Source organism: Pelobates fuscus, chromosome 2 (genome assembly GCF_036172605.1).
Source record: "Pelobates fuscus isolate aPelFus1 chromosome 2, aPelFus1.pri, whole genome shotgun sequence".
Lineage (NCBI taxonomy): Eukaryota > Metazoa > Chordata > Amphibia > Anura > Pelobatidae > Pelobates > Pelobates fuscus.
Window position 1 is genome coordinate 443,745,842 of NC_086318.1, and position 27,454 is coordinate 443,773,295.

At 43.8% G+C, this 27,454-nt stretch overlaps 1 protein-coding gene across 1 annotated transcript; it reads right to left on the bottom strand.

Annotated features, from left to right (window-relative positions):
• Positions 1-15: 15 nt before the first annotated feature.
• Positions 16-26,163, bottom strand: MRPS18A (mitochondrial ribosomal protein S18A). Its single transcript, XM_063444134.1, has 6 exons — positions 26,025-26,163; positions 18,723-18,754; positions 6,538-6,642; positions 2,619-2,742; positions 734-803; positions 16-450 (listed from the first exon to the last, which is right to left on the bottom strand). The coding sequence occupies exons 1-6, from the start codon at positions 26,140-26,142 to the stop codon at positions 306-308; spliced, it is 594 nt and encodes a 197-aa protein (XP_063300204.1). The 5' UTR covers positions 26,143-26,163; the 3' UTR covers positions 16-305.
• Between the last annotated feature and the right edge of the window lie 1,291 nt (positions 26,164-27,454).

The window sequence follows — 27,454 nt, forward strand, 5'->3', positions numbered from 1 at the left end:
ACAACACCAACACAATTGTATCAGAAAAAGAACAGTTTTATTATAGACTAAGATTTAATCAGATGCCATGTTTATGGCAAATTGGTTTAGATTTTGGGTCTGAACCATCATTGGGCACAAATCTACGGAATATATTACCTTCCCATATACTGACGAAGAACAAATTGGTGTAGATCTTTGGTCTGGACCTTCTTCGGGCACAAAGTTACAGATTGTTAACGTCACATATGCTGACAAAGAACAAATTCATGCCCTGCCCACCCATCAAACTTTGAAAAGGAACGGTTAGCTAATCTGTTCCCATCTCAGTGCCTGCTGTACATCTGTTTCTTCCCATAACGAACATTGTCCTTCAAGACCGGATGACCAACTGGCATACGAACTTTACACCATTTCAATCCCTTCTTCAAGATAGGCTTTGTAGAGGACACGGACCATCGGGTGAGATATCTGGAAGTAAGAAAAGCCAATAAACTAAACAGGCTAGATAAACAGCTATAACGGTGGTCTGTAATCATTGGTAACTTCCAGTAGGACAGCATAGGAATTCTAACATGTGACCTAATACGTAAAATTGAAACTAAAGTCAACTAGTATTATCTTACACTCCAGTTATGGGTTTTGGGGATTATTACAGATATAATCTTTATAAACATATAGAGTCTGTGGTTATTCACTAGAAGCAAATTTTACCAAGATGTAATCTATTCTAACCCGCATGTCTTGGGCTCACCTGTTCAGTTGGAATTTGGGTTTTGGGATGACTCCCTCTGGAAGTTTAGGCCTGTGATTTGGCAAGAGACCTGGAAATAAAGTAAAGTGTTAGACACTGTGCTCGTGGAGGTTTTGGCCATTCCAGGAGTGTTACGGCACCTTTTGGTAAGGAAATACTAATCTACAAATAAAATATCTACCTCAGTAACATCATAAACTCCACACATACATAAAATATAGGTGATCTGAAGGCTCTCAGACAGAACACATGCTGTTGGGACAGGAATTACAGCTTTGCGTCCACAAAAACTACAAATGAATAAAGCAGAAATCTTCTATAAACACAGCTTTTCTACTAACTAAGGGCTTTTGGCTTATTTACGTTAAAGATGGTTTTATGGCCTGGGATCAAATACAAAATAACAAACGTAAGGTCTGGAGAGTTCTACCTGAACATTATTGGCAAGATCACTTCTCTGTACTGGTCACTCTGACAATCTGGATTTAGTGAGGAAATGGGTACATTCAAAGTATTTTTAGAAAGCGATAATTGGAGTCTGAGGCGCCACAGCAGGATCTTACATGTGCACACTTGACATCTGAGAAATATCATTACCAAAGCCTTTTCGTTTGCAAATGTGCTTTTCTCAGCATAATTCGTGCAACTGAACATCTGAGTAAAGGTTAAAAATCCAAACAGATACTGGCAGCACAGATATTACAAGACAGGAAAATGGAGCTTCCCTTAAATGGGTTCACTTATCTACATAACAATGTCCGAGAACTGTGTAAAGATTTCACACAATATTAAATACTGAGAAAATATGGCAAGCAGGATGAAAAAAAGTGTTTCCACAGGTAAAAGTGTCTGTAGGTAAAAACTGATTACGGTCAGTAAAAGGAACCGATTATGTGCTCCATGTTTAGATCATTTTATTGTATTTACATTTTCTGACATCCTGTACTATATGAAAGTCACACTGAGATTAGTATGGCTCCAAAAGACAAAAATCATAGCACATGGAACAAGCTTGGTGTTCGATATAGTGTCACCTTCAGTTTGTGGTAGAAATCTCTCCCTCAGTCACTGGTGACAAACATTAAACACTGAAGACAGACATAGAAAGGTTAGCTATGAATAATACAGCTTAGTGCTAATTTGGCCTTTGTTGAAATGACTAGTCTGTGCTCGATAAAATTCTTCATGAAAACTGGAGTACAGTGCGGTACCTGTGTGTACACAGTTTATAGAGACATAAGACGCCCAAACACACCAGGACTAGAGGGAATGAGGATTCAGACAATGAAATGTGAAATGTTTGTGTTGTTGTGTTGCCATCCAGGCTCTTACTGGAGAAAAGCAACATGGAAAGTCCAAGCTATCTGAAGGACTATAAGAAGATTAATGAATGAATACTGTCTTATGATTCCACTATGGAACCATTACGATCCTTTTAGTTATGACAGATATATAAGCTACTAGGTGTGATTTAATTCACTACAGTTAATGTCATCATAAGTGAATATCTGAAGACATGGGATCCCCTGCAGGAACAGGGAACTAAACAGACAGTGTACAGACACACCTGCAAACTCCTCACTTGGCTCAGCTTCCTAATATACACAGTAGTAATCTCTTGATTCAGCTTCTTAGTATACACAGTAATAATCACTTGATTCTTGACTCAGCTTCCTAATTTACACAGTAGTAATCAGTAATGTGACTTTAGCCACAAGATATTACTCACAGTTTAGATTGATTTCTTGGGGTAGCAGAGGAGTAATTTCGCTTTAAGGTTTGAAAAGAAAAAAAAAATGTAATTCTGGGGTACCTATGTATGTAATTGGGATTTGTTTAAGCAAGGAAGTGTGAGATGAAAATATTAACGATGAGGACCTCTTACCTGCCCTGTGAGCCATCTTCACACATTCTTCCACCTTTCTGTGCTCTTCTGTACAAAGACCGGTCAGCCTGCGCGGTAACATCCCTCCGTCTGAGCGGATAAACTGGCTAAGCAGAAGGACATCCTGCCAGGAGTGTGATATATACATATACATAATGATAGAGCTACAGGTACAGCACAATCTATTAGTATTACAACTCCGTTCTCCAGTGGATTAGAGGGACAATTCTCAATAGTTCTTAACGAAATAGAAAGTCTAACGGGACTATGTGTAAGTACTGCATTCACCCTACCAATCCCAGACAAGGGTGTAAATGACAAGCCCTGCAAGTGTTGGAAAATGCAACAATAGAAAATTTGCTCCATTCAAGTTTAAGGCTATTTCAATTGGCCCATACACCAACCAGAATTGCCCCCTAAATCCTGTACTAATAAAACTCACTTAGATTTAACAGTCACATTATTACTGAATAGATCATTGGGCTGCAGAATATAATCAATGTATCTCGCACTATGAACTCACGAACATCCATTGCTTATTTGCAGATGGAGAGGGCCATTCACGTGTATAGAAGTAAAGACAAGACTGAGCTGGAGAGTCATTAACATTTTACCTTACTACTTACAAATACCAAACCCCGTGTACCTTCTCAATCCTCTGAACCACCTATTAAACATAATACCAGCTGACGTGGTCCGGTACAGAGAGAGGAAATAAGTGCCTTATTTAAATAAATGAAAACTGTGAACTTTGCTTTTAACATTTTCTTAGTTTATTAATGTAGCATTGATGGATGTAAAGAGGATTTCCTAGATTAATGGACAGGACATAGCTAGACCACAGACTCATTAATAATCCACAAATATTATTGCAGATATTAACCAAAGGAAAGCTGCTGAATTACATTCTTTATTAACCTAACTCTCCTCTTAACAAAGCTAAAATCCAGAAACCAATCCTAAAAACTACACAGAAAGACAGGTTACAGAAACGTAGGCCATTCTTTACAGTATGTTTAAATGTCACAGGTTTTCACTTCTCGAAATGTAATTTATTTTTTTTATCTGGCTGAGCTGCCATGTTGGATCAGATTCTATTGTTATCAGAGCAACTACCGCTCAACCGCTGCTGCAGGTTCCCACAGAGCAAGTTAGGTTGAGCCGCAGTTGGTCAGATAACAGCAGAAATGCTCATTCTCTAAATACGAGTCAAGAAAACAGATGTTCCTGAACCATCCCTGGCGCAGATCACATATCTGTCAATCTCTGGCAAGAAGCGTACGATGACTGAGTTACAGCTAGTAATTACAGACAGTGAAAGCAATTCCTTTCTGCTGCATGGGGAGCACAGAGAATTCATCAGATCCTCTGCCAAAGCTGCGGGAACAATATTTACATTAATCCAACATACAATATATAGCGCGTCTTTGGATTTCACGAAGATTACCACAAAAACAGGAGAAAGCCACCAGCACATGAGCAGAGAAAGTTTATATAGGTAAATGCCCCATGTTAGGCTTCACGTGGCACGAGGTGCATAATCTGTCTATAATGGAGGGTGAGTATAGGAGGAGAAATGGCCAAAGGGCAGTGGGTCCTATAGGACAGACCAGGGGTTAACCCTAAATAGTAAAGGAATTGGAAGAAAAGAACACAGTCTGTCCACACGTGTATGCGTACATACATCAATATCAAAGCAACAGTCTAGAAAAAATAATAACTTTATTAAGTAACACAAAAACTGAACTATGTACAGAAAAAGTGGGGGAATGGGAGAGAGACAGAAATATGTCTGATGCAAAAGCACCTGGGTGGTTAAAATTATATATAGATATAGAGCTATATATAAGTACAACAGGTTTCTTAAATAATAGAAACCGCTAGCTGGGGCGCTCCAATAGAGACAAGGGCTACTATTGTGAGGGGTACCCACACTCCACGCAGAGGAGCTACGTGCACACTCTAGTGGCCGAGCACACGAGGGTGTTGAGACAAGTAGTGCACAAACAATGCCTAACCTTATGTCACAACTTATGATCTGCTTAATACCGTGAGAGGTTTGCCGAGTAATGCAGAATTAATATTGTGTGACTAGGTAGGGTAAGCAGCTATATGCAGGCCCCCTATAATAAAACGTATATAGCCATAATGAGCTTACTGTTCGGTGCCCTTACTTCTGACCGAGAGAGAGAGGGTTAATGGACTTGGTAATAAGTCTAAGTCAACTAAAGAGGATGTATGACTCCTCGGTACAATAAATTCTTGCCGAGAGAGAGAAAGTGAGTCTCCTCTGTCAGGGTGATGCGTACATCAATAAGTAGAGTCTGACTGCAAAAACCCTTCTTAGTCTCCTAGGTTGTCAGTGATTTAAATGGAGTGAGACAGTGGTAGTAGCACAGGATTACTTGTAACGATAATCGATTTCTGCAATATACGTTGGGGCAATATAGCTCAAGTTTTCCCCAAAATCCTCCTCGGAGCAATAAAATTCTTGCCGGGAGAGAAAGGAGAAAAAATACTTTCTAGATACACTGAGCGGTCCACATAATGTCTGTGAGCTCAGTAGCTACAAAGTAGGTTAAGCAGGTAACAAAGTAATAAGACTGTGAACTGCAGGGAATACAATGTCCCCGTCCTCCAGAATGTGAACACTCCGTGCAGTGGGCCTAGTCAGTTTAAAATATCGGTCTTTAAACTCTTTCCTGATAGTAGCCAACCTGACGGGGATTACTCAATAGGGAAGAGTGTGTTCGTTAGTACACCTCCACTTGACACCATACTGCTTTGTTCATATCCTAAGCCCGGAATAGTGTAGAGAAATGACTAGGGTATCGTATGTAACCGTATGGTAGTGAATGGTGTGGTAAGAGGCCAAAATCACTCCTCGTCATGTAATGAGGTGTAAAATACAGTAGTGGAGGAAAAAGAAAAGGAAAAGTACCTTCTTGGGTACCCGGTATAGTAGAGAGGAGACAATAGAGGACATAGAAAGAAGTGTGTGTCCTGAAGTTTTTTGCAATCGTGCCCATGTAGTGCTCAAAACAGTACTGTATGGTTATGCCTTGGTCGGCAACAGAATCCTGTGAGTCAGTGCTAGCTTGTATAGAATCGGGTAATGGGCTATCCGATCAAGATAAATGTTTAAATAACACGAGCCCAACTAACGTATTAGTAGGGCGAAAGGTCTGGACACCCAAGGGCCGGTGTCAGACGGTAACGTATGGGTAGGGTCACTCCAGCGTCTTGCCCAGGGTCTGAACAGCCAGAAGCAGGTGTCAGACGGTAACGTTTAGATAGGATCTCTCCAGCGTCTTGCCCGACACGCGTTTTGCCTGGGAGAATGCCAGGCTCGTCAAGGTGCAAACATATTGGGCTTTTATTAACCAAACCAGGAAAACAGTAATTAAGGAGAATTGACAGATTACAAATGTTAAATTAAAACCAAGGAACGCTAACATTAACCCGAGTTAAAGAATTCTTCAAATTTGGTCACTTTGGCAATTTGTCCTTTCTATACAATTTCCAGCTTTAGCAATTTATTTTTGTCTATTAAAAGGAAGGCATTGAACAATTATTGTTTTAGGATGGGATCTGTGCGTCTGCGAGATGGGGGTGAGGAGAAGAAAACGTAGCTCAGCGAGGGGTATGGCTGAATGGAGGCTATGGATATAACAGTATGATACGGCTATACAGGTCCTCTGCATGGAGGAAAGTCGGCAAGAATATACATTTAAAGCCAGAGACTGGCTGGTCTAATGTACGAGAGATAGGATCCTCTGTATGGATTAGGGTAGAGATGGCACAAACAGGCAGCAGGTTCTGTCAATCAATTCCCATCACCTATATCCCAAGCTGACGAGCTCAGTAGAAATACAATGTGTTTGGGTCACGTCACCATATTTACCGAAATAATTCTTACCGTGTAACCATACTTGTGTTTGAGACTCCAGCGGCAGATGGGACAGCCCCCTGTAGGGTTTGGAGGTGTCTGTCCCTCCTTATCCTCAATGATACGACCTTCGAGCTGGGAAAAAAGAGGTAAAGGTGAGCAATTCCAATTAAACAGAGCAATGGATCAATCAGAAGACTAATCAATAAATGCACATCAAAACAGACACCTTGAATTAAATTCACAAAACAAATGAAAACATGAAACACAACACCTCAAAGTCAGCGGCAGCTAGTTTGTGTTTATTTCCCATGATGCCTATATTTGGATCTTTATTGCATAGCACTAAAGTAAAGGGACTTTCTATCCTGAATGCAAGCTTACTGCAATGAAGTTGTCTTGAGGGCTGGGGTCCCTGGGCGAAGTCTTGTCTTAAGGACCAAGCTTCTGGAATAAAAGGGAATCATGACATGTCACACATGTCATGTGTCCTTAAGGGGTAAAAGGACCACTATAGGCACCCAGACCACTTCAGCTTAGTGAAGTGGTCTGGGTGCCAGGTCCATCTAGAATTAACCCTTTCTGCTGTAAACATAGCAGTTTCAGAGAAACTGCAATGTTTACCTATGGGTTAATCCAGCTTCTAGTGACTGTTTCATTGACAGCCGCAAGAGGCGCTTCTCACTGTGATTTTCACAGTGAGAAGACGCCAGCGTCCATAGGAAAGCATTGAGAATGCTTTCCTTTGGACTGGCTGAATGCTTATGCGCGGCTCATGCCGCGCATGCGCAATCAGCCGATGACGGGGAAAGAAGGAGAAGAGTCCCCACTGCCGAGGGAGCCCGGCGGGGGAAAAAAAGGTAAGATTTAACCCCTTCCACCCCCTAGAGCCCGGCGGGAGGGGGGCCCTGAGGGTGGGGGGACCTAGAGACCCTATAGTGCCAGGATAACTAGTATGTTTTCCTGGCACTATAGTGGTCCTTTAAGGCAGGAGTGGGCAAACTGTAGATCCCCAGATTTTGTAGTAATGCAGTACCCATGATGCTTTACCATTCTAAAGACTTGCAAGGCATCATATTAGTTGTAGTTCTGCAACAGATGGGACTCTACCCTTTTCCCAGTCCAGCCTGAAGGTGTAAACAGAGAAGGGAATCATTGGGCTCTGGTGATGGACAGAGTGTCAGCTACTGTGTCAACAAGCACTGCGTTTCACACAGAGCTAGCAGTGGCATTCTGTGTAGGAAGGAGTACAATGCAGGCAAGTATTGCAGGTCTGTTAAAATACAGCCACAAGGTTTCACGAAGAAGGTTCTACGTACACTAATCAGGCCACAAGGCATTTTCCAAACCTCAGCCAGCAAGGCCACAGAGAGAACAGGCAAACAGTGACCCACTTTCTACCAAAGGCGTGAAAGATGTATTTACCCTGGGAATGTAATAACTAATATGGGATGTTTTATCAAGGATACACCAACTTTATGCTTTTTCCCACTTTACTGCCTAATTCTTGCACACTAAGAGTTAAACGAATGTTACATAATGGCTGGTCAGTGAGAGAGCAGCAGATATTACCATATAGCAATACCAGCAGGGTTCTGGAAATACTCCAGGATATACACGGAAAGGAATTCCTTCATAATCTCCAAGATGAACATTTACTTTAAATACAAATATAGTTATTGGCTCTGCAGAACTCGTCCAAGCTTTCTGACATAACACACTAAAACCCTAAGCTTGTCAATCATTCTATCATTTATTACAAGTTCACAACAAAGACTTGGTATGTGTAGTGTTTCCAAGCGAAACACACACAGACTACAGGCACCACGAAAGGACTGGAGGTGGACGTTACATGTAGAGTAACAACCACAAAGCTCTGTAGATGGTGGACGGGGAGTATATGTCAATATTTGATATTGAATACATCATGTGTCTTTGTGATATATGATGTATTCCAGGGCTTGACAAATTTACTTGGAATCTAGGAGCCACTTAGGCTACGGGGCCTTTTTTGCAATATCAAAAATACAACTCTTAAAGGGACACAATAGTCACCAGAACCACTACAGATTAATGTAGTTGTTCTGAAGTTTAGAGTCTGTCCTTGCACACTTTGCAATCTAAACACTGACACTAGTGACAGTCACTCAGGCGGCCTCCAGAGGTGCTTCCTAGTTCAGTGTTGCACAGTGTGCAGCACCTATGTTAATGCTCTTGTTTCGCTGTGCATGTGCAATAGTCTCCCATTGCTTTCCTATGGGGAAGCATTGGATTGGCGGAGATCATCAAGACTGATAATCTCAGCCATGGAGGTGGGGCCTGCTGTGGCGTCACCAGCATGGTGTGGGGAAAAAATGCACCTTTCCCATGTGATTGGAGGGGGGCAGGTCTCATACACACTCACTGACAGACACAACACTGACTGACAAATACACACACTGACAACACAGACACTCACATAATCACTGATTTGACACACACACATACTCACAAATTACTATTTATTACTTTTTTATTTTAATGTGTCCACATTTTGGGAGAGCTGGTAGTGGATCAGCTTTCCATGAGGTCCAGAGGGGATGCGGTCATCTCCCTGCTCCCAGCTTCCTCGCCTTCCTCGGTGCTTGCACGGGCTCACAAATCACAGATTTGTTGAGCCATGACGTATTCAACGTATTCCGGAGTAAGACAAGATATTTTTGGTGTTGACTTCACGTCACTAACTCATGTGTGAGTGTGGTTTAGAACTACAGTAATCTGTCCAAATCACAGTTATAGCCCAGCCCCTAGTAGCTGTCAATCAGGCAGCCAGAACTCCACTTTCCTGTATGCTGCACCCATCCCTGTTCACAGAACTATGACTCCAAAGAATGAGAGGCTCCAGATTGGTGATGGAGCCGTCTGTCTGAAGCTGAATTCAGCTTATCTAAACTGTGCTATTTCAGGCAAGTTTTTTTCTTGTTATGCATTATCGGTGTAATCAATTAAAAATTGTGGATTATTTAAGCCCTTATTTTTATTTCCCTTTAAAATGACATCAATGCACTGATCCCCAGCCCTGACTGCAACTTAAGTCACACATCACTGATGCACCCAATCGCTAAATATGTAAACACAACAGAGGAAATATGTCATTTACAGTACGGCTAAGCCCAAGGAATTCAAAGTCTGGCAAAGAATAAGCTACAAAGGAATTGAAATCATTTCTGGCATGTTAAGAGACAAAATAAAAGATAACATGTTTATTAGCATAAATCACAAGGTTTGGTAACGATTACATCTGAACTTATCAGCTGCTGCATTCTGTCTTTAGAATGGTCTGCAGTTGTATAAGAGGTAAATAATTTTCCATTAATCGGTGAGGTCTTTCAATAGACAGCACAGATGGGTATATGGAGCCCGGGACAGCCTGAAACACAAAGCAAGACAGGCCCCCTCTCCCCCACCAGGAATCAACACAATCAAAAAAAAAAAAAAGCACCCTTCCTGGCTCCCCAATAAAAATAATGAGATCCAACAAAGCGATTGAAAGAAATTTTTTCAGATCATGGTGACCGAGTGTCCGGCGGTGTCCCGGGGATGTTGGTTCCACGAGTTTAGATGTTTTTAGAAAGTATTCAATAAAAGTACGGCCAAGCCGAGAAGACATCATGCAATTACAATAACCTGCACCCCTTAGTCTGACACTGTTTGTTCTTACTATGACAGGGCCTGGATCTGGTACAATAAGATCACTATCTCGCCATCGCCCTTGTTAACCCGGCCAGTGACGCACGCAGGCCTCACGGGTAATTTGACTAGCTGCTGGCAATGGGGGGGAGGCTGTGCAGCATTGCATAATATGTGGAAAAAAACTAAACAAAAACATACAGAGATTGATTCATATTGACTTATTAACCCTTCAACCCGGTGTGCTGTCAGGACACAAATTGAAATGAGGAGAAACAGGTACATGGTGTTTCGATTTGCTTCCTTATATTCTATGCTTTGTGTGCACGTGCTATTTTTTGTACATTCTCTATAGTGCACCAAAATTTGTCTTTCCACCAGTTTTTATTCCTTCTTCAGGTATCTTACTTTATTATAAACCTAATCATTTCATTTCACATTTCAGCCAACGACACTTGCGGAAATGCTGTGTGTGTGAAGAGTGTGTCCTCTTTATAATTTTGCAAAAAGTGCAGATTTCAACAGAAATTTTCACTTTTATAAATTAACGTTGTTACCCGTTGTTACACCCACCGCTACCCATACCACACGCGGGCCCACACCGCTACCCATACCACACGCGGGCCCACACCGCTACCCATACCACACGCGGGCCCACACCGCTACCCATACCACACGCGGGCCCACACCGCTACCCATACCACACGCGGGCCCACACCGCTACCCATACCACACGCGGGCCCACACCGCTACCCATACCACACGCGGGCCCACACCGCTACCCATACCACACGCGGGCCCACACCGCTACACATACCACACGTAGGCACACACCGCTAACCATACTACACGCAGGCACACACACCGCTATCCATACTACATGCATGCGCACACTACTATACATACACGAAGGCACACACCGCCATCCATACTACACGCAGGCCACCCAGAAGAGTTACCAAATGACCACAAAACACTGATAATTTAAGTTCGTATTAAAAAACGCACATACAGCTGTGCTGGCTCGCAACACCTCAACAATCTCATGAATAAATATTTAGCCGTCGTGACTTTATTGTAATGAAAGCAGGAAGAACAGCTGGCTTCTGAGTCACCATGCAGTAACTGGTCACCCTGAACATCTGGCAGCAGCTAGCCTTATATTGACTGCTTTAATGCCATGATTGTTATTCAGTATGGAAGTGACCAGCTGCCAAAGAGTTCACGGCCAGGCTACATTAAGAGAGCGTGTCCAACTTCCAAAGTGTCTGCGGCAGACAGGAGAAGCAGGCTCTTCATGTTCTTCAATGGAAACCGGTTTATAAAGCGCTGAACATCCAACACAATACTGAGACAATCCCATCACTCTAATCCAGTGCATTCTCTCAGTACTGATAGCTGTGTGGGACAGAGAATCCCATCACTCTAATCCAGTGCCTTCTCTCAGTACTGATGGCTGTGCGGGACAGGGAATCCAATCACTCTAATCCAGTGCCTTCTCTCAGTACTGATGTCTGTGCGGGACAGGGAATCCAATCACTCTAATCCAGTGCCTCCTCTCAGTACTGATGGCTGTGTGGGACAGGGAGTCCAATCACTCTAATCCAGTGCCTCCTCTCAGTACTGATGGCTGTGTGGGACAGGGAGTCCAATCACTCTAATCCAGTGCCTTCTCTCAGTACTGATGGCTGTGCGGGACAGGGAATCCAATCACTCTAATCCAGTGCCTTCTCTCAGTACTGATGGCTGTGCGGGACAGAGAATCCCATCCCTCTAATCCGGTGCCTTCTCTCAGTACTGATGGCTGTGCGGGACAGGGAATCCAATCACTCTAATCCGGTGCCTTCTCTCAGTACTGATGGCTGTGCGGGACAGGGAATCCAATCACTCTAATCCAGTGCCTTCTCTCAGTACTGATGGCTGTGCGGGACAGGGAATCCCATCACTCTAATCCAGTGCCTTCTCTCAGTACTGATGGCTGTGCGGGACAGGGAATCCCATCACTCTAATCCAGTGCCTTCTCTCAGTACTGATGGCTGTGCGGGACAGGGAATCCCATCACTCTAATCCAGTGCCTCCTCTCAGTACGGATGGCTGTGCGGGACAGGGAATCCAATCACTCTAATCCAGTGCCTCCTCTCAGTACTGATGTACTTGTCCATCTAGGGACAAATGACTTGGCTTGCAATGAGGTTTCAGAGGTTAAGGAAGTTTTTAGTGTTTTTGCCAATGATATACGGAAGGTTGCTTCCACGCTGCCAGTCTCTGAAGTTCTGCCTGTGCATAACACTCAGAACGACAGGCGGATGCGTATTAGGGACTTTGTGGCTTGGTGAATGGTGTCGGGAGCAAGGATTTGGCTTTATTTCTCATGGTAGCTCTGTTTGAAATGGAAATAAACTGTACAAAAAAGATGGTTTGCATCTTTCTCAAAAGGGAACAAATGTTCTCAGTGAGCAGTTCAGAGGTTTTGCTAGGATGTGATTAAACTGGGGGGGGGGGGGGGGGGGGGCAAAAGGGTGATAAAACATCAATCCAATTGTCCCCCAAAACAAGGACAGAATGTGCCTGTAGCCATGTCTACAAATGCTCGCAGTTTAGGGAATAAAATAACTGGGACATAGCAATACTAGGGTACTTTTTATATAGAAAAGACAAGTTGAGAAACTACAAGCTTGAAAAGCCGCTCACTGGCGAAACGGGCGTCGGGGCTTTTGCACGTGGAGATTTCTCGCTCTGATAGTCTGCAAGTTTAGCTTGTATTTTAGCTAGTTAGAAATCTTGGACAATAGCCAAGTTTAGTGGGAATCTGTGGGTCTGCTAAGTCTTTACCTAATAGCCGAATCTTGGACGAAATTGCCAGCTTTAGACTTGGCGTTAAACTGCAGTTAGACGCCACTACACAGCTATTGTGTGTATCATATAAAGTTCTAGGGTTACTAGCCTTAGCTACTTGCTCTCTTAGCGAATCCTCTTTTCTGGCTATAGCAGGGATTGTTCGCTTAGCCAGTCACACGTTTTTTATTATCATTTCTATACCCAGGTTAACCCTGTTTTTTCGTCCTGGGTTTTTCCTTTCACTATTTCTGTCTTAGGATTTATATCCCTGTCCTACCTTCTGCTATATGTAACTACCCTCTGTTACTCTGTAATAGTATTATTAACATTTGCAACATTATTACAAGGGCATTCTCCCTCTGATTACATAGTTACAGAGTAACATTGATTCAAGGTTCTTTTCATTATAGCCTAACCACATTTTGGAGATAGACTATATTCAGTATATAGTGACTTCTATCACTTCTCTATTGTGGAACTTGTTTCCACTGTATGTCTGTTCGTGTTTAGAGCCAGATATATCTCTAGCTCTTTTTTATGTTTTTTTGCAGTTATTAAAAGTTATATTTTAATTAATACTCAGTGGTCACTGGACAGTCCAGTCTCTCCTTTCCAGTTTCTTCAGTTTTCTATGGGTTAACCCCAGCTACACTGTCCATGTTTCTTTTGCTTCATTGTTTTTTTCATTTCTAAATCTAGTATGGCCTCTTTACGAGTTGGCTCCTCAACGACTTGTTTTAGAGACAATCCCAGTAGGGAGTTTAGAATATGTGTGCTCCTGGCACAAGCAGCTATTTCGGTTTTCCAATTCACATCAGGAAGATTAAAGTCACCCATGATGATAACTTCCCCCTTCATTGTCATTGTAGCTATTTCCTCAACTAGTAGATTATCTAACTCTTCAATTTGTCCTGCGGGCCTATAAATCACACCTACACGAGTTACTGTGTGATTACCAAATTCTAACCCAACGTAACCCAAACGGACTCTATGTTCGCCTCACTAACCTTTATTAGGCTAGATTTTATGCTATTCTTCACATACAGGGCCCCCCCTTACCTTCCTTGCCTTCTCTGTCTTTTCTATATAAAAAGTACCCTAGTATTGCTATGTCCCAGTTATTTTATTCCCTAAACTGCGAGCATTTGTAGACATGGCTACAGGCACATTCTGTCCTTGTTTTGGGGGGCAATTGGATTGATGTTTTATCACACTTTTGCCTCCCCCCCCCTTCTAGTTTAATCACATCCTAGCAAAACCTCTGAACTGCTCACTGAGAACATTTGTTCCCTTTTGAGAAAGATGCAAACCATCTTTTTTGTACAGTTTATTTCTATTTCAAACAGAGCTACCATGAGAAATAAAGCCAAATCCTTGCTCCCGACACCATTCACCAAGCCACAAAGTCCCTAATACGCATCCGCCTGTCGTTCTGAGTGTTATGCACAGGCAGAACTTCAGAGACTGGCAGCGTGGAAGCAACCTTCCATATATCATTTAGTGTTAACAAATGGAGATTTGGTATCCGATATTGCTGTAGGTGAAAGTTTAAGATCCAGTGATCATCAGTCAGTGTGGTTTAATATAAGAGCAGTGACTGAGTTACACCACACAAAAACACAAAAGAAAAACATTTTTTTCTAAAATAAGAATATGTGTAAAGGAGTCATTATCAGACTGGAGCAATTTAAATGGAGTCCAAGAGAAATGGGACTATTTAAAAGTTGCACTGCTGAAGGCAACAGAAAATTGCATTAGGATTGTCAGAAAAAGCAAAAAATTCAAGAAATCACAGTGGTACTCCGCAGATGTGGTCAAAATAGTAAAAAAACGAAAAGTTAGCATTTAGTAATTATACAGTCAGTAAAAAAAAAAAAAAAAAAAAAAAGGGACAACACTTTTTTTTAGATACATAAATGAGAAAAGGAAAGTAAAACAAGGATTAGTTAGATTAGAAATAAAAGAAGGAAGGTATGTAGAAGATGATAAAGGTCTAGCTGACTGCCTCAATGAATATTTTTGTTCAGAGTTTACAGATGAAAATGAAGGAAAGGGACCTCAGTTAAGAAAAAGGACAAATTAGTCATTTGTTACATGTGAGTTTACAGAAGAAGAGGTTCTATTTCAACTGTCAAAAGTAAAGACAAATAAGTCAATGGGACCTGATAGAATACACCCAAAGTTATTAAAAGAGCTTAGTCGTGTACTAGCAAAACCATTTATTTAACCAATCATTGTTAACAGGAGTAGTCCCAGAAGATTGGAAGTTAGCGAATGTTGTGCCCATTCACAAGAAAGGTAATAGGGAGAAGTCGGGCAACTATAGGCCAGTAAGCCTTACTTCAGTAGTGGGAAAAGTAATGGAAACCATGTTAAAGGATAGGATTGTTGAACATCTAAAAACACATGGATTTCAAGATCAGAGACAACATGAGTTTAATTAAGGGAGATCATGCCAAACTAATCTTGTTGATTTTTTTGATTGGGTAACTAAAATAACAGATCAGGGTGGTGCAAGAGGTGCAAGAGACATTGCTTACCTAGATTTCAGTAAGGCTTTTGACACTGTTGCACATAGAAGGCTTATCAATAAACTGCAATCTTTGAGTTTGGATTCCAATATTGTTGAATGGGTAAGGCAGTGGCTGAGTGACAGGCAACAGAGGGTTGTAGTCAATGGAGTATATTCGAAGCAAGGTCAAGTTACCAGTGGGGTAACCTCAGGGATCTGTACTTGGACCCATTCTCTTTAAAGGGACACTAGTCACTATAACCATTTCATCTCTTTGAATTAGTTATAGTGCCTGGAGTGCCCTGGCACTGTCCCTCCATTCAGTGTTGTACCATGTTCGTGCAGTATGCCACAAAATAAGAGTCCCTGGACACCTACAGTCCAGCCCCTTCTGTATGTGCAGCTAAGGCAGAGATTACACACTTCCTTGTTGTCATACCCATTCATAACCGTCAGTTGGAGCTCTGGCAGGCTAAGAGCAGTCAGCTGACACTCTCAGCTAATCACAGCTGCCTATTGCTGCTCAGGCTAATACTTAATTATTAGCCAAAGCAGCACAGAGGGGATGGACTGCCGGGGACTCTTGTTTAGCATTAAAACATAAAAACATTAAAAACTGTTGATTGCTGAAAGAAATGATGGTACCAGGGGACTCCAGACACTATAACCAGTTTAATGAGATGAAGTAGATACAGTGCCTACGGTGTCCCTTTAATGTTTTTATAAGGGATATTGCAGACCGTCTTAATGGTAAGGTATGTCTTTTTGCTGATGATACTAAGATATGTAACAGGGTTTATGTTCCAGGAGGGATAAGCCAAATGGCAAATGATTTAGGTTAACTAGAAAAATCGTCAGAGTTGTGGCAACTGACATTCAATGTGGATAAGTGCAAGATAATGCATCTTGGACGTAAAAACCCAAGGGCAGAGTACAGAATATTTGATAGAGTCCTAACCTCAACATCTGAGGAAAGGGATTTAGGGGTGATTATTTCTGATGACTTAAAGGTAGGCAGACAATGTAATAGAACAGCAGGAAATGCTAGCAGAATGCTTGGTTGTATAGGTATTAGCAGTAGAAAGAGGGAGGTGCTCATGCCATTATACAGAACACTGGTGAGACCTCACTTGAAGTATTGTACGCAGTACAGGAGACCGTATCTTCAGAAGGATATTGATACTTTAGAGAGAGTTCAGAGAAGGGCTACTAAACTGGTTCATGGATTGCAGGATAAAACTTACCAGGAAAGGTTAAAGGATCTTAATATGTATAGCTTGGAGGAAAGACGAGACAGGGGGGATATGATAGAAACATTTAAATACATAAAGGGAATTAACATAGTAAAGGAGGAGACTATATTTAAAAGAAGAAAAACTACCACAACAAGAGGACATAGTCTTAAATTAGAGGGACAAAGGTTTAAAAATAATATCAGGAAGTATTACTTTACTGAGAGGGTAGTGGATGCATGGAATAGCCTTCCAGCTGAAGTGGTAGAGGTTAACACAGTGAGGGAGTTTAAGCATGCGTGGGATAGGCATAAGGCTATCCTAACTATAAGATAAGGCCAGGGACTAATGAAAGTATTTAGAAAATTGGGCAGACTATATGGGCCGAATGGTTCTTATCTGCCGTCACATTCTATGTTTCTATCACTCTAATCCAAGTGCTTTCTCTCAGTACTGATAGCTGTGAGGGACAGAGAATCCCATCACTCTAATCCAGTGCCTTCTCTGAGTACTGATGGCTGTGTGGGACAGAGACTCCTATCACTTACAGTTATGTGGATTCAGTGGGTTAATATTGTTAAAGGGACACTCAAGGCTTTCACAAATTGTCAGACACAATGTGCAGGTTCAGACACAAACTGGATGTTTTTACATTTCTTAGTGTCTAGCTGTTTTTTGTTTCCTCCCCCCCATAAGCCTACACTTTGAGCACTGTCTTGTAATCTGCAGTATTTTTTGCTCAGAGAATGATGCTGTACATGACCCATGACTAAGGTTTATGCGAGTTTATGCGAGTAATCTGTTGGCATTCAGCAGTAAAAAAAAAAAAAAGCTGGAATATAAATGACAACTCCCAGAAAGCTTTGCTGTACTAGAATGCACTGTATATGGGATTAGCTCAGCAGTGCTCCACCTCCAGGACAGAACAAGTCTTTAACCCCTTAAGGACCAAACTTCTGGAATAAAATGGAATTATGACGTGTCAGACATGTCATGTGTCCTTAAGGGGTTAATGGGTAAAAGGGGAATGCTTGTAGGAGCTGCATATACTAGATCTGCACTTATTGCAAGTTGTATCCACTATGAGAATATGCAAAAAGACTTACACACAAGATTTCTTTAGGGACACTTTACTAAGGTTTACTTTAATTTCATTGGGGTCCGGTTTGAAGAACACTTTATGACATTTGCCATGAGTTAATGGTAGGAGAGATTAAAGGATCACTATCGGGTCAGGAACACAAACATGTATTCCTGACCCTATAGTGCTAAACCCACCATTTAGGTTGCTTGCGATGCTTACATCACAGAGGTAAAGAGGCGGCTAGTCGAGTATGTCCCAGACCCTTCGGAAGAGGTGATTGTCCGTATCATGCAAGAGTTGGATGAGGAGAACCGAGCAGCACGGGAATGTGAGTTCAGATTGTGGAGACTGGGGCTGGGGACAACCGGTCTCCCTCCCCAGCAGCAGTGCAGCGTGCAGAGGGAAGAGACAACCAGTCTCCTTCCCCAGCAGCAACCAGAGGTACCCGAGGTAGCGGACCTCATAAACTGATCCTGGGAGGACCCCCAACAGGCAAGTGGAGATGGGACCGAGGTCTCTCTACCGGACCTACAGGGATGCTGGGCAGCCGGCCCAGATCCCCAGCTGCAGCCAGAGCTACAGAGAGAGGAGGCTGGTCTCAGACTGGTCCTGGGAGGAACCCCAACTGGCAGGTGGAGATGGGACCGAGGTCTCTCCACCGGCCCTTCAGGGATGCTGGGCAGTTGGTGACTATAGTGTCCCTTTAAGGAAACAGGCACTCCAAGTCTTCCTCGGGTATTTTATGGAGGATGCAGTTATACAAGGACCACAAATAAAAAATAAACACATATCAAAAAAAGGGCTGCATATTAATAAGAAACACTGGATTTAACCCTGATACTGCACACAATATACCAGAGATTTCACTAATAGTACTCACCACAGTCACCTTTCCGGATTTCTCCTCCACCACTGCGGGAAAAACAGGACAATTGCACATAAATTTACATAATGTAAAAAGAAAATAAATCAAAATGTGAAACCATCTATACATATTTGTGTAATTACATTTTAGATTATTCTTGTATTATTGCTTTCTATATTCAAAAAAGAGCAACTAAGTTCCGATTTAGAAATTCCCAAAGGCAAATCAGACAGGCGGCACCACCATAGGAGGGCGCTGTGTGAGATCCATGATCCTATCTAAAGACTGAGAAAGGGAACGTTAAACTAGCTCTGTCACTAAATATATCATCTCTATGAAACCCTTATACTGACAACACTGGGATTTCACTAAAATATATCATAAGACAAATATGAAGTTGAACAAATTTGACATGAAGTGGCGCTTCCACCAATAATTTTAGTCTATTCCAACAGCTATTGTTAGAAATGACTGTGGGGGGGAAGGTTTCTTCTCTCGGATCACGATATAAGTTGTAATAATCATGTGCGACAGGTACGACAGTGTCCACTGGGATCTTAAAATGGGTGTCAGGAGCAATACAGGCAGCTGGAAGGGAGAGCTTAAGTATTTATCTCCTGCTCTGTAAATTGAACGTTAATCACACACAGGTAGCTCCTGAAGGTCTAGAAGGCTATACAGGGAGAAGGGGATTCAATATTCTAAATTAAACATAATGTGTAATAAAGGAAGTGTAAACATTAGATGATTTATAGGAAGTATTTAGGAAGGCTGTGCAAGTCACATGCAAGGAGGTGTGACTAAAGCTGTATGAACAAAGTGATTTAACTCCTAAATGGCAGAGAATTGAGCAGTGACACTGCAGAGCTATGATCTGTACGCCATAACTGCTTTATTAAGCTAACGTTTTTTGGTGACTGTAGCTTGCTGAATATTTAAAGGGACACTATGGTCACCAACACAACTTTAGCTTAATGAAGCAGTTTTGGTGTATAGAACATGCCCCTGCAGCCTCACTGCTCAATCTTCTGCCATTTAGGAGTTAAATCACATCTCCCTGCATGTGACTTGCACAGCCTTCCTAATTTTTGCCTAGATTAGGTGTTTTTAATAAAACTAGTCAAATCTGTCAGCATCAACATAGCTGTTTAGTAGATAAGTGAGTGCGCTGGATTTCTATTTTTACTGTACTTATTGGCCCCCAGCAGCACCCCATTTAAGCATGTTTAGGTGAGTGCAGCCAGCCCCTTGCTTTTGCACAGCCTTCCTAAACACTTCCTGTAAAGAGTCATCTAAAGTTTATCCTTTCTTTATTGCAAGTTCTGTTAAATTTTCCTATCTCCTGCTATGTTAATAGCTTGCTAGACCATGCAAGAGCCTCCTGGATGTGATTAAAGTTAAATTTACAGAGCAGGAGATAAAATTGTTTAGGGTAAATTATATCTGATTGAAAGTGAAACCAGTTTTTTTTTTTTCATGCAGGTTGTGCCAGTCACAGCCAGGGGAGGTGTGACAAGGGCTGCATAAACAGAAACAAAGTGATTTTACTCATAAATGGCAGAGAATTGAGCAGTGAAACCTGAGAGGCATGATCTATACACCAAAATGGCTTCATTAAAGGGAAACTCCAGTGCCAGAAAAACGATCAATTTTTCTGGCACTGGAGGGTCCCTCTCCCTCCCACCCCCCAATCCCCGGTTACTGAAGGGGTAAAAACCCCTTCAGTCACTTACCCGGGACAGCGGCGATGTCCCTCGCCGCTGTTTCCGCCTCCGCGACGCTCCTCCTAGTGCTTACGTCGGCCGGTGGGCGAGACTAATCTCGCTCACCGGCCGAGGAGACCTAATGCGCATGCGCGGAAATGCCGCGCATGCGCATTACGTCTCCCCATAGGAAAGCATTGAAAAATCATTTCAATGCTTTCCTATGGGGTTTTGAGCGACGCTGGAGGTCCTCACACAGCGTGAGGACGTCCAGCGACGCTCTAGCACAGGAAACCTGTGCTAGAACCCAGGAAGTGACCTCTAGTGGCTGTCTAATAGACAGCCACTAGAGGTGGAGTTAACCCTGCAATGTAAATATTGCAGTTTATGAAAAACTGCAATAATTACAGTTGCAGGGTTAAGGGTAGTGGGAGTTGGCACCCAGACCACTCCAATGAGCAGAAGTGGTCTGGGTGCCTGGAGTGTCCCTTTAAGCTAAAGTTGTTTAGGTGACTATAGTGTTCCTTTAACCCCTTAAGGACCGAACTTCTGGAATAAAAGGGAATCATGACATGTCACACATGTCATGTGTCCTTAAGGGGTTAATGAAGCTGGTCACCAGTGCTATACTTCACATCCTATAAACAGCCCTGCCGAGAACAACAGCAAAACAAATGTGAGGAAAGCTGAACTTGATGGATGCAAGTCTCTTTTCAGAGAAAATGCAGTGTTTACATTACAGCCCAGTGATACCTTCACTGGCAAAACAAAGAATCTGTGATTGGAAATATCCCAGTATGTAACTATGTTTATATATCCCGCCACAGAATCTGCACATCAGTGAGACACTCCAGGGGTGTCTGGGGAATTAACCCCAATACTATATATATATATAAAACAAGAGAAAGGGCAAAATAATCTCACAAATGGCTAAAATAAGTAAAAATCAAGTGTAACAGAACATAAAAAAGGGGGAGGGTGAAGGGAAAGAAACAAAAAATAGTAATAATGAATTACAATGAAATCCTAAACCTAATAAGGCTATTCTTCCTCATACTACTACATAGTGTAGATTGGATTAGCCGTATTGGTAATAAAATATATATATTTATTGTAATTATAATGAAGAGAGGGTGAAGATATAATTGAAAGGGGTTGTATTATTTTGAGGGGTTGGTGTAATAAGATGAAGGTATAATAAGATTGAGAGGTGTATAATAAGATTGAGGGGTGTATAATGAGATTGAGGGGTGTATAATAGGTTGGTGCAATGATGAAAGTATAATAGTGAGGATTGTGTAATATTAATAAGGTGCATAATGTTGAGAGGTTAGTGTACTTATGAGGGTATAATGGAGAGTGTGGCAGAACCAACCTCGCCACTGGAGGAGCCTGGTCACCCGCCTCCTGCCACTGGACTATGGCCCCATGTTTAACACTGTTCTTTTTCCCTGCTGAAAGGCTGGTTTGTGCCTTTCTGCGGACTGTTAAAGCCATGCTACCCCAGATAGCTATGCCATGGAGCCCAGCCGTATACTGAAAGACTGTATGAAATACTTTGGCTCCATGGCGATTGAACTGTATGTATGATCTGAGCGCCATCCGGTAATAATGTGCGCTCAGATCTAAGCTCAGATTCATGTGTTTGCAGTTCGGGAGATTGCTGAATTCATGTGTTTCCAGTTCGAGAGATTGGTGATTGGAGTAGCTGCCTGTGCATCTGAAAAGGGGAATATCGCCTAAACGGTTTTTAACCTCTTGTGTGCAAAACGATCCGTTACAGAGAGGAAGGTGGTGGAATAGTGAGTTTGGTATAATGGAGAGGAAGGTGGTGGTGGTACAGTGAGTTTGGTATAATGGAGAGGAAGGTGGTGGTACAGTGAGTTTGGTATAATGGAGAGGAAGGTGGTGGTGGTGGTGGTACAGTGTGTTTGGTATAATGGAGAGGATGGGATCATGGATGTTGGTATAAGGGTATTATAATAATGATTAATGTTACAGTGAGGTGAGGGGTGGTGGTATAGTGAGGTTGGTATAATGGTGGTGGTATAATATTAATGATGATAATGCCGTTATAGCGCGAGTGAGATGATAATGCCGTTATAGCGCGAGTGAGATGATAATGCCGTTATAGCGCGAGTGAGATGATAATGCCGTTATAGCGCGAGTGAGATGATAATGCCGTTATAGCGCGAGTGAGATGATAATGCCGTTATAGCGCGAGTGAGATGATAATGCCGTTATAGCGCGAGTGAGATGATAATGCCGTTATAGCGCGAGTGAGATGATAATGCCGTTATAGCGCGAGTGAGATGATAATGCCGTTATAGCGCGAGTGAGATGATAATGCCGTTATAGCGCGAGTGAGATGATAATGCCGTTATAGCGCGAGTGAGATGATAATGTCGATAAAGTGAGGGTGAGATGATGATGATGATAATGTCGTTGAAGTGAGGGTGAGATGATGATGATGATAATGTCGTTGAAGTGAGGGTGAGATGATGATGATGATAATGTCGTTGAAGTGAGATGATGATGATGATAATGTCGTTATAGTGAGGGTGAGATGATGTTGATAATGTCGTTATAGTGAGGGTGAGATGATGATGATGATAATGTCGTTAAAGTGAGGGTGAGAAGATGATGATGATGATGATAATGTCGTTAAAGTGAGGGTGAGATGATGATGATGATAATGTCGTTGAAGTGAGGGTGAGATGATGATGATGATAATGTCGTTATAGTGAGGGTATGATGATGATGACAATGTCGTTATAGTGAGGGTGAGATGATGATGATGACAATGTTGTTATAGTGAGGGTGAGATGATGATGATGACAATGTTGTTATAGTGAGGGTGAGATGATGATGATGATAAGGTTGTTATAGTGAGATGATGATGATGATGATAATGTTATAGTGAGGGTGAGATGATGATAATGTTGTTATAGTGAGATGATGATAATGTTATAGTGAGGGTCAGATGATGATGATAAGGTTGTTATAGTGAGATGATGATGATGATGATGATAATGTTGTTATAGTGAGGGTGAGATGATGATGATAATGTGTGAGGTATAGTGAGGTCGATTGTTATAGTGAGGGCGAGGGCGGTATAGTGAGGGCGAGGGCGGTATAGTGAGGTTGATGTTATAGTGAGGGCGAGGGCGGTATAGTGAGGTTGATGTTATAGTGAGGGCGGTATAGTGAGGTTGATGTTATAGTGAGGGCGGTATAGTGAGGTTGATGTTATAGTGAGGTTGATGTTATAGTGAGGTTGATGTTATAGTGAGGTTGATGTTATAGTGAGGTTGATGTTATAGTGAGGTTGATGTTATAGTGAGGTTGATGTTATAGTGAGGTTGATGTTATAGTGAGGTTGATGTTATAGTGAGGTTGATGTTATAGTGAGGTTGATGTTATAGTGAGGTTGATGTTATAGTGAGGTTGATGTTATAGTGAGGTTGATGTTATAGTGAGGTTGATGTTATAGTGAGGGCGAGGGCGGTATAGTGAGGTTGATGTTATAGTGAGGGCGAGGGCGGTATAGTGAGGTTGATGTTATAGTGAGGGCGAGGGCGGTATAGTGAGGTTGATGTTATAGTGAGGGCGGTATAGTGAGGTTGATGTTATAGTGAGGGCGAGGGCGGTATAGTGAGGTTGATGTTATAGTGAGGGCGAGGGCGGTATAGTGAGGGCGAGGGCGGTATAGTGAGGTTGATGTTATAGTGAGGGCGAGGGCGGTATAGTGAGGTTGATGTTATAGTCAGGGCGGTATAGTCAGGGCGGTATAGTCAGGGCGGTATAGTCAGGGCGGTATAGTCAGGGCGGTATAGTCAGGGCGGTATAGTCAGGGCGGTATAGTCAGGGCGGTATAGTCAGGGCGGTATAGTCAGGGTGATGGCGGTATAGTCAGGGTGATGTTGTTATGGTGAGGGCGGGATAGTGAGGGTGAGGGTGGTATAGTAAGGGTGATATAGTGAGAGTGAGGGCGGTATAGTGAGAGTGAGGGCGGTATAGTGAGAGTGAGGGCGGTATAGTGAGGTTGATGTTATAGTCAGGGCGGTATAGTCAGGGCGGTATAGTCAGGGCGGTATAGTCAGGGCGGTATAGTCAGGGCGGTATAGTCAGGGCGGTATAGTCAGGGCGGTATAGTCAGGGCGGTATAGTCAGGGCGGTATAGTCAGGGCGGTATAGTCAGGGTGATGGCGGTATAGTCAGGGTGATGGCGGTATAGTCAGGGTGATGTTGTTATGGTGAGGGCGGGATAGTGAGGGTGAGGGTGGTATAGTAAGGGTGATATAGTGAGAGTGAGGGCGGTATAGTGAGAGTGAGGGCGGTATAGTGAGAGTGAGGGCGGTATAGTGAGAGTGAGGGCGGTATAGTGAGAGTGAGGGCGGTATAGTGAGAGTGAGGGCGGTATAGTGAGAGTGAGGGCGGTATAGTGAGAGTGAGGGCGGTATAGTGAGGGTGAGGGCGGTATAGTGAGGGTGAGGGCGGTATAGTGAGGGTGAGGGCGGTATAGTGAGGGTGAGGGCGGTATAGTGAGGGTGGTATAGTGAGGGTGGTATAGTGAGGGTGGTATAGTGAGGGTGGTATAGTGAGGGTGGTATAGTGAGGGTGGTATAGTGAGGGTGAGGGCGGTATAGTGAGGGTGAGGGCGGTATAGTGAGGGTGAGGGCGGTATAGTGAGGGTGAGGGCGGTATAGTGAGGGTGAGGGCGGTATAGTGAGGGTGAGGGCGGTATAGTGAGGGTGAGGGCGGTATAGTGAGGGTGAGGGCGGTATAGTGAGGGTGAGGGCGGTATAGTGAGGGTGAGGGCGGCATAGTGAGGGTGAGGGCGGCATAGTGAGGGTGAGGGCGGCATAGTGAGGGTGAGGGCGGCATAGTGAGGGTGAGGGCGGCATAGTGAGGGTGAGGGCGGCATAGTGAGGGTGAGGGCGGCATAGTGAGGGTGAGGGCGGCATAGTGAGGGTGAGGGCGGCATAGTGAGGGTGAGGGCGGCATAGTGAGGGTGAGGGCGGCATAGTGAGGGTGAGGGCGGCATAGTGAGGGTGAGGGCGGCATAGTGAGGGTGAGGGCGGTATAGTGAGGGTGAGGGCGGTATAGTGAGGGTGGTATAGTGAGAGTGAGGGTGGTATAGTGAGGGCGGTATAGTGAGGGTGAGGGCGGTATAGTGAGGGTGAGGGCGGCATAGTGAGGGTGAGGGCGGCATAGTGAGGGTGAGGGCGGCATAGTGAGGGTGAGGGCGGCATAGTGAGGGTGAGGGCGGTATAGTGAGGGTGAGGGCGGTATAGTGAGGGTGAGGGCGGTATAGTGAGGGTGAGGGCGGTATAGTGAGGGTGGTATAGTGAGAGTGAGGGTGGTATAGTGAGGGCGGTATAGTGAGGGTGAGGGCGGTATAGTGAGGGTGAGGGCGGCATAGTGAGGGTGAGGGCGGCATAGTGAGGGTGAGGGCGGCATAGTGAGGGTGAGGGCGGTATAGTGAGGGTGAGGGCGGTATAGTGAGGGTGGTATAGTGAGAGTGAGGGTGGTATAGTGAGGGCGGTATAGTGAGGTCACACTCAGTTAGTTAGTTTCCCTCCCCCGCCGGGCCGCCGCACCCTGTACTCACACTCCCGCAGGCCCCGGCTGTGGAGCAGAGTTGGGCCCCAGACCCCCCGGGTGAGCACCCGGTACCCGGCCCGGACCAGCTGGAACACGGGGGACAGAAGAGCACTGGAGGCCGCCATCTTCCCTCAGTGACAGGAACTTCCGCTTCCGGTCTGTGTGAGGCCGTGGCGGCCATGTTTGTGAAGGGCAGATTGCCCTGTGAGGATGATGATTATTATTATTATTATATTATTATAGATATATATTATGTATAAAGATCATTCTCTGGGTGTTCAATAACAAGGCAGGGATAGTACCTCACCACTACTCCCAGCAGGCTCAGCCAGTCTAGCCTGTAATGTAATCTCCTTTAATGGAGGCAGAACTCATTGTTCAGCTGGTAGGAGGCAGCTATTAAGGCCTTATGATTCTCACCTGACCTGTCAGCCAATCCTGGTGCCCCACACAGGGGGCAGTAAGAACCAGCGTGGGGGTCCGGCCAATGACACCATTCATGGGACGTGTCATCGAGGGCTGGAAATGGGCACAAAAGGGGCGATTGCCCCCCACGCCATTAGTGAATAGAGTTTGTGGGTTAAAGCTTCATAGCAGTGTTCTTCTCCTGATTCAAATAGCAGCAGGTACATTGGAGTGCGCATTACGTCAGAGTACGCTGTACGCAGGAATTGTAACAGGTCGTCGTCAGATCATTGCCTGCTGACTTGGTGTTGCGAGCGTTGCTTGCTGACTTGGTGTTGCGAGCGTTGCTTGCTGACTTGGTGTTGCGAGCGTTGCTTGCTGACTTGGTGTTGCGAGCGTTGCTTGCTGACTTGGTGTTGTGAGCTTTGCTTGCTGACTTGGTGTTGCGAGCGTTGCTTGCTGACTTGGTGTTGCGAGCGGTGCTTGCTGACTTGGTGTTGCGAGCGTTGCTTGCTGACTTGGTGTTGCGCGCGTTGCTTGCTGACTTGGTGTTGCGAGCGTTGCTTGCTGACTTGGGGTTGCGAGCGTTGCCTGCTGACTTGGGGTTGCGAGCGTTGCCTGCTGACTTGGTGTTGCGAGCGTTGCTTGCTGACTTGGTGTTGCGAGCGTTGCTTGCTTGATACCGGAGAAACTGACGGAAGCCAAGCACAGAGAGATGGACACAGGTTTCTTCAGGAATTAAGAGATTCTTTATTGGATCACCGATCGGGACTCAGAGGGACTAGCGTCACCAAAATACCACAAGTTCTGAGCCCCGGACAATAGTGTAGGCTCCTTATATAGGCACATAACTCCTCCCATATTAAGCTCCACCCGCACATTCTCTTGACCAATCAATACAAATAAGAATTAACTTCCTGCTTGACCGCATGGCTTGTCCAGCACAATGGAGGAGGGGAATACTACATCCTGTATTCTTGCACATGCTCCGTACACTACTGATCGTATCTTGCCTCGTGCAACCAACTGATC

Coding starts and splice junctions, on each gene's coding strand:
- MRPS18A (XM_063444134.1), bottom strand. CDS start 26,142: ATGGCGGCCTCCAGTGCTCTTCTGTCCCCCGTGTTCCAGCTGGTCCGG. Junction 6,643..18,722: donor AATCCGGAAAGGTGACTGTG/GTGAGTACTATT, acceptor CTTTTTTCCCAG/CTCGAAGGTCGTATCATTGA. Junction 2,743..6,537: donor AACACAAGTATGGTTACACG/GTAAGAATTATT, acceptor CACTCCTGGCAG/GATGTCCTTCTGCTTAGCCA.